This window comes from Cavia porcellus, unplaced genomic scaffold, assembly GCF_034190915.1.
Source record: "Cavia porcellus strain 051 isolate PalLab524CR breed Dunkin Hartley unplaced genomic scaffold, mCavPor4.1 scaffold_20, whole genome shotgun sequence".
NCBI classification, from domain to species: domain Eukaryota; kingdom Metazoa; phylum Chordata; class Mammalia; order Rodentia; family Caviidae; genus Cavia; species Cavia porcellus.
Genome location: NW_026947503.1, coordinates 35,957,047 through 35,973,019, shown reverse-complemented (window position 1 = coordinate 35,973,019; position 15,973 = coordinate 35,957,047). Strand labels below are relative to the sequence as shown.

The window sequence follows — 15,973 nt, the reverse complement described above, 5'->3', positions numbered from 1 at the left end:
ACAGACTTGATGGAACCAGAAATGCAGACAGAAGGATGTCAGGAATGGAAACCTCCCTGTAAATGTGGGAAGATTTCCTGGAAATGGTGAGATATGAGCTGTACACAGGATATGGAGAAAGCGTGAGGTCTGAGGGTATACAGATAGTGGGAAGACAGTAAAGTAAACAAAGGAAAGACTAGCATATTGGAGAAGACAGGAGAAGAGAATACATATTTTAGATAGAGTAAACAATATGTTGGCAAAAATGACTTCTGGATTTAAAGCTGCAAAACTGGTCAGATCAGTCATGAGTGGAAGTTTTAGAGTGGTGCCAGCTGGGGTCACCTTTAATCATTTACTACAATCCTATGTGACTGTCACTGCAGAATATGTTTGTTTTTGGCCATTCTATTGTTATCTCAGGTGACCTTGATAACAGTGGAGCTCCTCCTCCTCTACCCCAACTTCTATTTTCCCCCAACCCTAGAGCCCATTTCTACTGCCTTTCCTTAAGATACTCTCCAGACTTTGCTTCTCAAATCCTAATCAGTTTGTCAATCACACTTATTATCTAGTATGAAAACAAGCTTTGCTACCTGTTCCATTCATATTAAATGTAACTGATTTCTAGTACAAGTTGGCTTATGATAACATCTTTGCAGGAACATAGCATTAAACTTTAAAATGGTGTATACTAACAACAACTCACATTTATTGTCATTATGCATCTATTGCCTTGCAAGACACTTTGAATAGTCTGCTCAGGTAATCCTCTCAGCAACTTTGGGAAACAGGTAGCAGTATTGCTTTATTGTTGGAAAAGAGGTTAGGAAACTTGCCTTGGAGAACCCAGCTAGTGAGTGGGGCAGCAGTGCCTCTAGCTTCTTGCCTCCACTCCAGGGAGCATCGCCTGGAGTCTCAATCCTTTCCTCCTCTCAAGTCTCCCCATCAGGGTCAGACAGAAGTGCTCAAGGACAGCAGCTCTGCAAGCCTTGGGCTCAGCGTAAGATTTTCTTGCTCCTCCTTCTCCCTTGGCCTTAAACCAAAGGAGAGAGCCTAATTTCTTCTTCTTTTTCTAATTCTTCTCCTGTCAGACTCATCCTTTTCTTTCTCCTTCTGCATCCTCCTCTTCCCTCCTCCTTTTTCACACCCCTTCCTCCTCCACATTGATTGTACCTGAATTTTGCTTTGATTGTTAACCTTCATATGTCAACTTCACTGGACTAACACCTCACAAATTAGTAAAGCACACTCCTGGAGGAGTGTATGGGTGGGTCAAGGAGCTACAGTGTTCCTTACAATCCAAGGTCCTCTGCTGTTCCCCTCCTCTGCTTCTCGGCCACCACGAACTAAGTTTGCTCCATCACACCCTTCTGCCAAGACGTTTCTGCCTTGAAGTCTACCACCCATGTACTGAATCTGAAACAGTGAGCTATATTAAACTCTTCCTCCTTTAAACTGTGGGTGTCAGGTATGGTGTCTCAGTAATGGAAAAGCTGACTATACTTCTTTGTGCCCAGGATTCATTCTCATAGTCCTCATGAACCCTCCAAACCAAAAGAAGCTCCCAAAGCTCAATATTTGGTTCAGATTTTTAGAAATGCTTTTCCAGAGCTCAGCGCTGATACCCTTCTCTTTCTCCTTTTGGTTCATAATCACCATTATCATTCGGACCACACTTATCCTGTGCTGGGTACATGCACAGCATCTCACAGGAATTGGGTTATTTAATCTTTTCATCCTACAAAACAGGAGTTATCTGCACCATTACATAGTTTTCAAAGGGCAGACAATCATTAAGGAGCAATGAACTCAGGTCTGATAGATTTACAGCCTAGATACCTAATTGTCACATGCTACAGTGCACTGCTGGGGTCTCCAGTGCGCTGAATATCTGGATTTTATAATATGACTGTGTTTGTCTACTTCCTGGTGCAACACTCTACAAACTTTTTTGTTTTTTGGTATTGGGTGTAAAACTCATGATCTTGCACATGTCAGGCAGGCGTTTGTGCTGTTGAGCTAAATCCCTAGCCTCTGCTCCGTACAAACTTCTTACAGAGATTAATCTATGCTTCCTTCCGACGTGGCTTTAAAAGTTTGGTTTTCCCCACTGCATCTGAGCAAATCTAAATCTGCTGGTCTCATGGTCCCTCACATTTAGTTAACGAACACATAATGTGCATTTGCTATTTTCATCTGTGTGAAATTGACTGCCTCTTTGTGGTATGTTTAAACCAAGCATTTTTCAAACTTGGGCACACACATCCCACTTCCTTAGTCAGCAGAGCATATTAGACAAAAGTGGAAATTTTCTGTTGGTGTTTAATGGTCATGTTTCATATATATGACAGTCACAAATGACTCATTAATTCAGAACAAAATCTAAGTTAAACCTGGCCAGTTATAATACTCTAACATTTTAAATAACAGAAACATATACATGTTTTAGGATAGCGCAGATAGTAAGCAAAGCTCCTAAGTTGCTGTGAGTTACTTAAGTCTTTAAAATGATCATTAGCATTTATTAATAGGATAAATTATGGCTACACTGGTTTCATGGGATGCTAAAAGGGTACTTTAGACATTTGACTGGACCTGGACTCTGCTGGATCTAAAAGCAGGGCTTTGCAAACTCAACAGTTAGATAAACATCAGCTGTGAAAAACAAATCATTTGTTGCTCATTACTGGGAAGAATTGTAAGACGTAGTCTTTCCTAAGATACTGTTTTAAAAGTTAGAGAAGCTGGGGCTGGGGATTTAGCTCAGCAGCATAAGTGCCTGCCTTGCAAGCAGGCAGTCGTGAGTTCAATTCCTGAAAAGTTAGAGAAGCCTATTGGAGCACCTTTTCCCCCTCCTTTTTTTGTCTTTCTCTCTTTTCTTTGTCTTTGTCTTTGTCTTTGTCTTTGTCTTTGTCTTTTCTTTTCTTTTCTCTCTCTCTCTCTCTCTCTCTCTCTCTCTCTCTCTTCTCTCTTCCTTCCTCCCTTCCTTTCTCTTTCTTTTTTTTTTTTTTTTGACAAGGTCTCACTATGTTAGTTCAGGCTGGTCTTGGACTCACTGTGTAGCCCAGGCTGGCCTCTAACTTGCAGTGATCCTTCTGCCTCAGCCTCCCAAATACTGGAGTTACAGGGATGAGCTATGGTGCCCTGCCAGATCACTTGGTTTCTTAAGGCTTCAAAGATATTTTTAATATTTCTTGAAGCCACAAATGTAATAATGTTCCTAAATGCATTATCAAAAGCTACTGGCTAGTCTCCTGGTTTCAATTGAAGGCCGGTGGAATTCTCTCAGTTCAAAACACTGAAACCCTAGGAGCCCACAACCTGCCTGGTAGTTCTGGAGAAATCAGAAACTTGTCAGACCTACTGTTCCCATGGTAGGAGCACTCTTCCACCAAATAATGAATGTCTTCTTCAGGATGAGCCCCACTGAGTGTAGGTGGACCTCAGTTTGGCATGTTGCCAGGAATCTGGCACTGTTCCCAATGCTCTCCAGAGTTATCTTTCAGCTCTTGCTGGTGATAAACCCTGGGAAGTGCTGATGGATTCAGATCTTCAGTTCATAGGACTGAAATGGTCACAATTACTGAAAAATCTTCTAGATGCTGGTGTATGGCTCTGGGATAATAACTGTCAATTTGACAATTTTGTGTTACCCAGGTTACTAACAAGAGGCATGCTAGTATTCTAAAGAAGATATTGTCATGTTTCTGTGGTCCTCGTCTGTTGTGTGTGTGTGTGTGTGTGTGTGTGTTATGGGAACTGAACCCAGGGCCTTGAGCATGGTAGGCAAGTGCTCTACCACAGAACCACATCCCCAGCCCTCATTTAAAGAATTTTAAAACTGCTTACATATTACTTTCTTTCCTACTTTCTCTTCTCTGAAGAAGGGCCATGTCTACATTAAGTTCAAAAAACACTCCTGGGATATTTTTGTCTGTGTGTGACACAGCCCAGAGGAGGTGAATTTTAGCAAGTTGGGTATCTACCATTAAAGTCTTTCCAGAATTCCAAGACTGAAAACAGAACAACAGTTTTTAGGCTATAACATATCTTGCTCCAACATTTGAAATGGAATTCTAACATTAAGTATGGGATTCTAGATAATACAAAACCCCTAAAAGTATAATAATTTTAATTACAGTAGTCCTTTAACTCTGGTTTCACTAAATCAGTTTCTGTTACGTAGGGTCAAATGCAGTCTAAAAATATTAAACAAAAATTTGAAGAAATGCATGATTCATAAATTTTAAATAAATTTCATTATATATTTTATTACATATTTATATATTTTATTATAATATATTGCTAATCTCTTACTGTACCTGATTTATACCTTAAACTTAATAGTATACACATATAAGAAAAATCATAGTATATATATAGGGTTTGGAACTACCTGTGGTTTTATGATTTCCCTTCAGATCTTGAAATATATGCCCCAAAATAAAGGGAATGCTTATAGTAAAATAGAGCTCTGTGTGCTGAATAGTTAGTTTAAATCTTTGTTCTTGTATGTATCTCAAGTACTAGGCAAGTATCCAGAGCTATCCGAGAATAAAGGTAAATTGGTCTTCTGTTTCCTATCTACCTTAAAGAATAAATACCTGGATAATTGTTTTATTTTAAAATATGTAGTCTAAACATATCCAAATATGTAAATATATTTACATATTTAATTACCTGCTTACATGCAAATTTTAAAATATACACACTGTACAGACAAATACACATAAATAAATCTATAAATACTAAAAGATTCTTGTAAGAAATTTTATCTGTGAGACAATTCAAAGAATAAATAAGGAAGAATTTATGAATATTTAGACAGACCGTGGGAAGATTGAGGGCTTTGTACTTAATCACTTAATACTTAAAATCACACTTTTAAATAATAACAGAAATCAAATGCCACAGATGTAGTGAAATAAAAGTGATTTCTTACTGAAAACAGGGAAAGATGTGTTTCCTTTTAACACCTGGAATTCTTGCTCTAGTCGTCTCCGTAAGTCTATTTGTTCAAATAAAACCTTCTGAAGTTCTTCTAATAGAGAAAAAAAGAAGAGTCATTTTACTAATCTTTACAAATAACTCTCTAGAGAACTGTTATATGTGGCAATTTATTATTATACAAAAAATATCTTACCAGTTAAAAAAGTGTTGCATAGACATAGGATAGATTTTGTGCAGAAATCCATGAATATAAATCAATGTAATATATTATTTTAAAGTATTATATTACAGTGTCATGTATTGATTGATATGTATGCATTAATCTCAATTATATCCACCCAATGGTCCATATATTATTCATATGTTGCTTGTCAAGCTTAAAATATGGTGTAGAACAAAAATATCCTCTTATTATCTCCATAGTCCTATAGAGCTAAGAGTTCTACAGTATTAAAACTTTTCTTTACCTTTTCCCATGTTTTCTACATCCTTTTTGAGTGAATGAGGTGAGTTGGTTTCTTGAGTGTGTTCACCTTTAAACAAGGAAGAGAAAAATATTATTAGCTGTACAGGAACTATTTTCTGAAAGTTTTTCTTTTCATTTTCTTTTAATATCTGCAAAAGAATTTGTTTACTGTAACCTGAAATTAGAAATCTTCAGAACCCAATGTAGTTCTCATTTGCTTCTTTACAAGTCTCAGAACCATAGAAGGAGCCACAAGAAAAAAGGGCAGAGCCTGCCTGGCCTGCAGCATCCTAAAGTTAGCTCCTCCCCAGGATCCCCATGATTATACAACTTCAATAATAAAAGCAATTCCTGGAACAGGCAAAAGAGGCTGGCCAAACCAACTTTTCTAACAGAAATCTCATTGGCGCCCCTCCTCTCCTTGACATGAGGGAGGTCCTCCAAACTGCAGAGCCAGAAGCCTCCTACAATTTTTTGGCCTCTAAAATTTGAAACAGTGAGAAAGAAGTTAGGGGGAAGCCTAAAGTTGTGGTTGAAAGTCAACCTGGAAAGGTTGCCTAGTAATTTGTTAGTTGGTTTAAAAAAAGCAACCTAAAATAGAGATGTAAGTTAGCCATTAGTTTGTAAATATTTACCTGCTTGCTGATCACCTCTTAACTATTTATCTTGTACTAATAAAATTGTAATGTTGAATAACAAGAGTGTAGCTCAATGGTAAGCACATACTTAGCATGCATGACATCCTGGGTGCAAGCTCATTAGTAATAAACAACAACAACAACAACAACAACAACAACAATTAACCTGTATTGTGAATAACCGATTGTTGTTCTTATCTACTTTGCTTGTGTGCTAACTAGAATGATGGCAAGCTATAAAAAAGTATTTATCTACATTAAATACTATTACATAATCTGGGAAAATTTAAATAAATCAAAGCAATTCAATCATTCAGCTAAACAGATAACTGTATTTTCAAATTTCCAACCGATTTCTGCAATAGCCACCTAATTTAATTAAGCTTTCTGGGTTTTGTCTGAAGAGCAACCATAATACAGATAAAGGCATTCTGAACACATTTCATGGATTTCTTCTCCCACACCTCCAAGGGGTAGGTATCTCCCCTTGGTCCCAGAGCACCTTGCACTGGTCTCAGGTATATTGCTGCTTACTAACTCCACTAGGCACCCACAAAGTTGTGTGTTACTTGGAAGCAGGAACTCTGTTTTCCTTGCATGATCAGTGCCTAACACGATATTGGATGCACAATAAGCCTTCATTAAAGTATCTTCAGTTGTTACTGAAAGGAACCTCAGGAAGTTGTAAATTCTAAATTATGGACCAGAATTCGTTTCAATTCTTTCCTCACTATTTATTCATTTCCCTCAGCAAAAAATGGAAAATAATGGCCCTGGGCACTTGTAGGAATATGGGGAGATCTCATTTTCAACGTAAAAATTTCTACAAAGAGGGAAACGGAATTTCTCCCCAAAGCAGTGACCTATATTACAGTATTATGAACAGACAAGAAAATCCTAAGCAGCTTCTTATAAATGGCAATTCTACATTCTACCTGATGAGTATCAGGAGTGTTGTATGCACACACATTTGTAAGGTTGTGTATACTTAGATATATCTATGTAACATATACATAGTATAAATGTTTCAGAAAATATGCATAGTTAGTGATAAAAACCAATAATATCCTTGCATCACTAAATTCTTTAGTGGCAAGCACTTTTTCCGTTAACTAGATCACATTTACACAGCCTCATTCCTACTCATCTTGGTAATTGCTGACCTCTCTCTAAAGGTTCAGCTATATCTTAATATATTAGCTTTCTCCATAAAATAAGAAAATAATGAGGAAATATCTGTGAAATACTTTAAGTATAGACTTTACCATAGCTCCTAAAAATATTCTCATGTAAAAGAAGAGTTGCATCATTGTTGACAATGAATCATTAATAGGTACACCAAATATAATGATATTTTGAAATGAAGATAAGTGCATATCACGTCCAGTTTTTCCTGTTTAGCCTCAGTTAACCAGTTAAACATGTAGACATTTTATGCTCACACACAATATCAAATCTGAATAAGTAAAAAAAGTACATCTCTGCACTTATCTATAAGGCACAGTGAGACTACCATTCTACAACTTTATCAACTACTCGAAACATATTTTAAAAGAGATTGTTCTGCAATTCTAGAAGTCATGTCCTTATCACATTACAGATGAGATTCTTTTTGATTTATTAGTGTATTTTTGTAGACTGTTTACCTTATATTACATTTTAACTTGATAATTAAATTTGAAAATTAAAACATGATATGTAAGAACACATTTCTTTCCCACCTCACAATTAGTAGCTTTATATGGATATGAAACCTTCAAACAAATTGCTAAGATATGAAACTATATTAACCACTTGAAAATCTAATGACATCAATAATGAGTTGTCTTTTCACCAGCTTTGCAAAGGTTTCATTAGTATTTTTCCATTAGTGTTTATTGCAAAGAGATGTTTTACTGCAATTCCAGAGTAAAAGCTGCCAATCTGAAGCTTAGAAAATTCAAATGTCTCATTTTACAAAGGTTTTGTGAAGTGGTTAAATATTAGGTAAATAAAGAGCACAGAAGCAGCTTTGACTGCCTTTTGTGCATCTTTTATGGGACTGTTGTCTTTTGTATATTACTAATCTGTGAGAACCAGATTGTTAATGGTGGTTAAAAATGACCTCTGGGAGCCTGGATGTTTGTTCACTATTACTGCTAATGTTTTCCATCTGGTTAAAAAAAAAAAGGCAGTCTAATACTAGATTAAATAAATGTGACTTCATTGACAATGAGTTACCAATTTTTATAAATATTCCATCAGGTTAGATGCATTTTGCTTTTAAAAATTTATAAATGGATTTAGAGAAATGCAAAAATTAAAATCCTTCTTATACTCACATCTTTTTTTAAAAGTTACAAACAATAGGGGCTGGGGATTTAGCTCAGTGGCATAAGCGCCTGCTTTGCAAGCAGGCAGTCGTGAGTTCAATCCCTGGTACTAATAAAAAAAGGAAAAAGACAAAAAAAAAAAAAAGTTACAAACAAGATGGGAGGCAACAGCAATTCTAATGGTGTAGAGATATAGAAAGAACATATATCCAGGAGGGATGTCTTTCTTGGAGGCCTGTGTTCAAACCTGTCTTAGGTCATGTCTAGAAGAAAACAACTGAGTGGTTGAATGGAGAGAGAAGAAAAATTAGGGCATAAAATGGATCCTGCTGGTGGATGTGACCAAAAGCTGCTCCTCAGCAGTGTTTACACCTGCCCTCAAGCAGTGCACCATCTCAGGGCCAGTTCACTGGGGCCTGTGTGGTTTTCCCGAGGCCTGCTTGCCCCAGAGGACAGAGCCAGCACCATGCCATATAGAGAAGCTCCACAGCTGCTTGTGCAAGCAGAGGCCAAAGAGTGGGGCTGAGGCTCCTGCTTTCCTGTTCTTTTCCTCCTACAGCAGCAGGTGGTTTCATGTGCCAGGTGACTGCTGCACACCACCCCTGGCTCTGCTCTCACTCAGCCATCAGAAAGGAAAGTACAAGAGAGACGATGGGAGGAGCCGTAACACTGCTAAATAGTAAATGAAGAAGAGACTGGAAGTCACAAAGATTAACAAAATAAAAGAAAAGAGAAACAGTCAATAAATGCCTTAGCATTGTCTTTCAAAGAACAAAAACAGTTACACTCTCTTAAATATCATAGGCACACTTATGCCCAAGAACCTGTAAGGGAGCCAGGTATGGGAGTGCACACCTGTAATCACAGCACGGAAGCCCGAGACAGGAGGATGCGAGTTGAAGGCCAGACTTGCTTACACAGTGAGTTCAAGGCCAGGGAGACCCCCTACTTAGGGAGACCCTGTCTCAACAAAACAAAACAAAACAAGACAAACAACCCCTGAAATGGTTCCCCTGGTCTACATTAAAGAATCCATTTAAATCCCTCCCTCAAACTTTTCAGGTTCTCCCAAAACTTTGTCCCACTGCTGAGCCAACCTTCCTTTATTGTCAGCACAATAAAGAACCTTGGTTTTTATTTCTCACTTGGGCTGGAAGGCTCTGCCCTTACATCGTTTCTCTTGCCTGAGGTACCATTCCCTTTCTTCCTGCCTATCCAAAATTAGAATGCCATTCAAATTCCTGCTTGACATGGACTGAATGTTTATAGCTTCTACCCAACACCCATATGTTGAAATCCTAACTTCCAAAGGGGTGATATTTGGAGGTGAAGTTTTGAGAAGTGATTAGGGCATAAGGGCAGAGATTCATGAATGAAATTAGTGCCCTTAAAAGAGGAACCCCAGAGTGCTCTTCCCTCTTCTCTGCCGTTGTGAGGATATAGCAAGAAAACTTGTTATCAATGCATCACCAAATGCTTAATCTGCTTAAGCCTGCCTCCTGAAGTGGGAGAAATAGATGTTTAAACCATCCAAATCTGTGGTCAGTTTTGTTATAGCAACTTCACTTTGCTAAGTCACTTTTCTCCCATAAGCCTTTTTAGTTTCACAAAGTGCTACTAATCACTGTTTTGGGGCTGACGTTCTAAGTGCTTAGCATATTTCCTCTGCTCCTTTGTGCCTGATGTTTGAGTATTTCACCTATGTTAGTCTGCTCTTCCTCAGCTAAAAAAATATGCTTCCTGAGGATCTATTGGCAGTCCTGCCTGACAGGTAACTCCAATCACCCTTGTCCCAGGGAGAGTTACAAATACAAGTCCAAAAATACTTTCTGTACTTAATTTAATTCACTTAGATTTGTGAATGAAATTGAAACTAATGCTATTGTAAGTCCTCCGTTATCATAAGGGTTGTGAAGTACTAACATATTCCTACAGATGCAAAAGCACATTTTAATTCATTTGTATTTTTTCAATGGTACTGCAGATCAAAGTGAGTGCTATAAAGGGGCACTCTGCCACTGAACTACATCTCCAGACTTTTAAATTACTTTTATTTGTGTGTGTGTGTGTGTGTCTTTTTGAGACGGGGTTCACTTTGTATCCCAAGTTGGCCTCAAACTGGCAGCAATCCTCCCGCGTATGGGACTAAAGGTATGCACCACCATGCATGGCTAATTTTAAAATTTTTGAGATAGGTCTCTAAGTTGTCCAGGCTGTCCTCAAACTCGAGATCCTTCTGCCTCTTCAGATCCCTAATAGCTGGGACTACAGATGTGTGCCACTGGGCCTGACATCCATTTGTATAAATTAGGGTACCTCTGTTTTCAGTTCACTAGGAGTTTTGCGGTGGTTCAGTAGAAAACAAGTTATATTTTAATTTGACATGTTGCAGAAAAATTTAAAAGACACATAAAATCAGCCATGACGTGAAAAATGTTAACATATATGTCTGCTGTGGCCTCCGACAGCAAAAAAAAGCTCAGAGTTTAGAGCTCACTTCATGTTATTTATTTATTTATTTATTTATTTACTATGTGGCGCTGAGGATGGAACCCAGGGCCTCACACATGCTAGGCATTTGCTCTATCACTCAGCTATATACACAGCCCAAAGTTTATTTAATTTCAAGAGCCAAATGAGGTAAGAGGACTTGTGCTACTAGTGATCAACCTTGGCAAGACAAATATCATAATTCTCAAGCAAAATTCTGAATTCAACGAGCAAGATCACTTAAATATATAAAGCATACACTGTGTATAGTACATGGTTTAAAACTTCAAGCATTTGAATAAACAGTAAGAAATTTGACCTTCACCGATCCCTATGTATGAAAATGTAATCTCTTCTTACTCCTCCTCTTATTCCTACTTGGTTTCTTGCTCCTTGTCTTTGGCCATCTGCATTTCCAATGTTCTTCTGAGCTTGCAGCCAGCACTCAGAGGTGCTGCTCTAGCTAGCAGTCCCAGCAGCTAGCTACTTGCTTATCACTGAAAGGATCTCTATGCTCTGCCCCACCCAGAACTATTGTTGGCAACATATGATGAAAAAATATTTGGAGGGAATATTTCCTCTTAACCGGAAAAAAGCACGTTATTTAATTATTCACACAAAGGTAACTCGAATAAAAGAAGTTACTTTGATTTTGAGCAGTGTCTATACATAAGATACACATGTATTCTAAAATTTGGATGAAAAAATAATCATTTCAGTCAAGCATCCAGATGTTTCCAGGGGTTCAGACACTCATGCATTATTGTTTGTGTCTTGGTACAGGTGAGCCAACGTGTTCTTCACTTAAAGCTGAAAATGGTCTCTGTATGCTGTTCTTAATGTACTGCGTACTCTTTTAAACTGAAGTAAGGCTCTGACTGGCTGCCTCCTAAAATCTGTATAATTTCAAAATAAGTACTAAATTTTAATAATGGACTTTAGTTTTATAATTTGGCTTTGTTTAGAATTTCTCTCTATATTTTTCTTTCTATTATAAGATATCTTAGAAATAAAACTTGGATAGGGTCAAATTAATCTACAGTTGGTATAACTTAAATGTACAACTAGTACATTGAAAAAGAATAATTTACGATGTAGAGAATTTTTAAGCATGTTTTGCACTAAGGCAGTAAAAAATCAATTTTGAAGAAGGCAAGGTTAAATAATTTTCTCCTCTATCAGAGGGATATAGACCTCTGCTAACTTCTTGGTGCTAAATTTTTACGTTAAACTACTTCCACTGTGATGGTTGACATTTTACTGAAATCACAGGGCAGAAGATAAAAGAAAATAAGTATCATAGGAGATAGTGTGCTACAGAATGAACTATTTATTTCATTAACAAAAAAAGTATAAGTGCAAGATTAGATAATATTAGTGGGATTACAATTAAACTGAGAATTACAACAAATTTTATAATTCATTATCAGAATTTATTGAGAGTACACATTGCATACACATTGCTTCTTTATTCCGTGTATTAAAATATTTGATTAGTGAATTTTGAGTACCTGTAAGATGTCTCTTGAATTTTAGAATTAGTATTGTGTTAATGCTATTTAATTTTTTTCTAGAAAACTTGTCATTGTCTTTCACTATCTTCTTGAGTTTCATACAGATTTTTAAAAATCACTAGTAAGAAGAGAAATTTTAATAAATAGGGGTTGGGGATTTAGCTCAGTGGCATAAGCACCCGCCTTGCAAGCACATGGTCGTGAGTTCTATCCCCCGTACCAATAAATAAATAAAGAAGCGCATATCTGAAATATCAGAAATTCTTTAATTTTGAGTATATATACTGAAAGACTTCAACATACATTCTATAAAAGTACCTGTTTTTAGTAAATTACAGGTTAGAAGCTCTATCAAATTTTATAGGCAGGTACATTGAGACACAAACTTACTTAAGTTACCTAGAAAGTGAGAGATTTAAAATCCAGATTTACCAAGACTATGTTTTAAAGAATTTTTCTTCTTCTTTGCTTCTTTTTTTTTAAAAAAAATCATAAGCGTATCCTAAAATAGGATGGAATAATAAATCAGAGTGTCTCATCTGCTATATATTCATGAGAAGTGTAACTGCTTCTTGCTATTCTCAGAAATCCATCCACAGCATATTAAGTACACTAGAGAATCATACCAGTGAAAATCAAATTGATTTTAAAACTTCTATACAAATAACAAGATGCAGCCACACTCTGAGTCACTGCTGCTGGCATTTCAACAATGAAAAGGATTGAAAAGTGGGGCTGACTCCACTTTCCCTGATTTCCTTGACCTGCAGGAGCTTTGATCTGTCTTATCTGTTTACCCCACTGCATTCAATTTCAAATCACTTAACCTCACTGAAGTTATTCAAAATGGATATGCAAAACCTCACTGCGAAATTGCAAGAGAAATATTGTTATTTATATTTTTGAGTTGGTAATATTTTGATCAAACTAATAACCCCCCAATCTATTTGGTGAATTTTAAGCATGGGTCTAATTTTAAAGAACGCTATAGACAAAAGTTCTGGTTTCTGGGGAATTTTGGCTATTTAAGAACTTCATTTTTGGCTCCTCTAATTATGCAGAAGTACAGTGTCTATTATGTTTTAAAGGTTAATGACCATGAACAGGGTAGTTTTTGAAAAAGCATTCAAAAATGTAATCTTTTCAAACTTATTGAAAATTAATTTACCAATAAGAATGAAAAGTTGGAGGGATAAACTTAATTAAAATGAACTAAAATCCATGAGAACTAAGTATTGCTACTAGACCAAATTTGTTATTAGGAATCAATTAATGTAAGTAACTATTACTTAAAGATATGTCTATGTCACTGTTTAGAGAAGGGTCACAGAAATTTCCTGATATGCTACATTTATGAGTACCACAGGAGTGAAAAATTCAAAAATCAAAAATTGAGCAATCTGATAGGATATTTAATTCCTCTGTGTTATAGTTGCATATGCAAAGATATTAAATGTTATTTTTCAATGATAATTATTAAATTAGCCACTGGCTAAATACAGTTACATAAACCTTACTGGATGAATTTTGAGTAGATCCTTATTACATTATTCACTGTACATTAGAGCTAGCCTAACTCCTCCCTTTGATTGGCAGCAACTTGCAGGCAAGGAGTGCTGTTGACTTCTATCTCTGAACCCCGAGAGCCTAACATCATAGCTGGCACACAGAAGGCATTTGAATAGTTGGAATACATGAGTAAAACTATCATGTAGAAGTAGAGGTGCGTGGGGAGAAATATCTCCATTAACAGGCAGGGAGTTCAGGATAAAGCATTTGGCTGTTACTACTTCAAAGCAGCTAATCATAATTATAATCTCGCTGATTTATCTGAGTTTTTAACACTTGGCCAAAGAAATAAGTTCTTGGATTCTGATCATAGAGAAATAAGTTAATATCAAAACACAAGTTAATTAGGTGCCCACTTTGGGATTTTCTCAAACATGTATTTCAATATAGAGACCACAAGCGAGTTTTTCCTACAAGGAAGGATAGTTGAAGGTTTACCAAATTAAATCTCACAACTCAAAACTTACAAGGGGCCGGGGATTTAGCTCAGTGGCATAAGCACCTGCCTGGCAAGGGCTAGGTCATGAGTTCGATCCCTGGTACCAAAAGAAAATAAAAAAACATCAAAAAACCAAAAACTAAAAAAACCAAATAAAACAAAAAACCAAGCAGCCATCAAAGAAACTTCTTACATAATTTTTGAGGCTTAAAACTTTACATACTGGGTCTTGGGATTTAGCATAGCAGCATAAGTGCCTGCCTTGCAAACATGCGGTTGTGAGTTCAATCCTCGGTATGGATTAAAAAAAAATTCACCTACTGAGCCAAACACATTGCTGTGTTCCTACAGTCCCAGCTACTCAGAAGACAGAATACAGAGGCTCACTTAAACCTAGAAATCTGAGATCTGGACAACATAGAGAGATCTGGTTGCATATAAAATGAAATGAAATAAAATTCTACGTTTCCAGCAAAGGAACCATAAGGATGAGCTTTTTGTGGCTAACGGTCATAATATAAATACAGCAAAATATATTCTTCACGTGAAAGTTGCTCATTTCAATAATATTTACATTCCTTCTACAACCTACCTGTCTCCTACTCAATACATGATAATAATATAAACTTGCCACCTACATACTTCCCTGAATAATGTGAGAATGAAATCGTGGTATGGAAAATCAATGTGGAACAGGTTTCTCTGGGAATCTGTATCAAAATAATTATTGCAAGAAAGGGGCTAGCAATATATCAATAGTATGAGTTGGTGTTATTATCAACATAACTATTGACTATACCGCCCTGAGCTCCAGGCACTGTGGAAATTTTTATGTAAGCACCGATTCTGGCCATACCTTTACTTACTTCCTTTTAGCATTTATATTTCTATCTGAATATCAAGCAACAATGAATCCTGTTATTTTTATTCAGTCTGGCTATTATTCTTGGAGTTCTTATAGCTTTTCAGGGCTTACTGGCCTTTGTGAATATGGGGAAAACAAACACTGTTCAAGGTCAGGAATGTTTTCAAATTCCATCCAAATAAGAGGGAGAGGAAACAGACAAATTCAGTTTTTAACAAATCTAAAGAGACTAATAATATATCAGAAATGAAAGGAATATGACTCATGAAGGAATCAACTTGTCCTAATAAATTTAGATTTCTAGTGAGTATACACAGTTGTTGAAATGCTAACTTAAAACTTTTATTAAAATTGTGACTGCTAATTGCCAAATGCAGTAAAAGAAAACTTAGTTTCTAAAAAGAAATTTCAGATTGTGGAATTTGAATTGTCTCATTAAAGCTATGAAATAATTTTAAACATCAAATTATCCTGTAGTTTTATATGAACCATTGTTACCTCTCGTAAAGCTACATTTTTTGTGGCATACTGATGAAAATTTTCTTCAAAATTTGTACCTAAATAGAGTAAGAATTTAGCAGCAGCAGACTATGATGACTGATGTTTAGTAGCTAATGAAGTATAGGGTACAGTGTGAATCATTCTATATTGTACTTTGTGTTAAATACATGTGCATTATAATTTGGCTTTTATCAGTGGTTGAGTTCTCACCTTGCATGTATAAGGCCCTGGGTTTGATTCACAG

General features: G+C 36.4%; 1 protein-coding gene across 1 annotated transcript in view; it reads right to left on the bottom strand.

Moving 5' to 3' along the window:
* The window catches only part of Skor2 (SKI family transcriptional corepressor 2), a 39,960-nt gene that overhangs the window by 17,487 nt on the left and 6,500 nt on the right, over nucleotides 1-15,973 (bottom strand). Inside the window, exons 4-5 of the mRNA XM_063232127.1 lie at nucleotides 5,403-5,468; nucleotides 4,928-5,026 (exon numbers count right to left, since the gene is read on the bottom strand). Coding sequence (XP_063088197.1) covers nucleotides 4,928-5,026; nucleotides 5,403-5,468 — 165 coding nt within the window. The remainder of the gene's footprint in view (nucleotides 1-4,927; nucleotides 5,027-5,402; nucleotides 5,469-15,973) is intronic.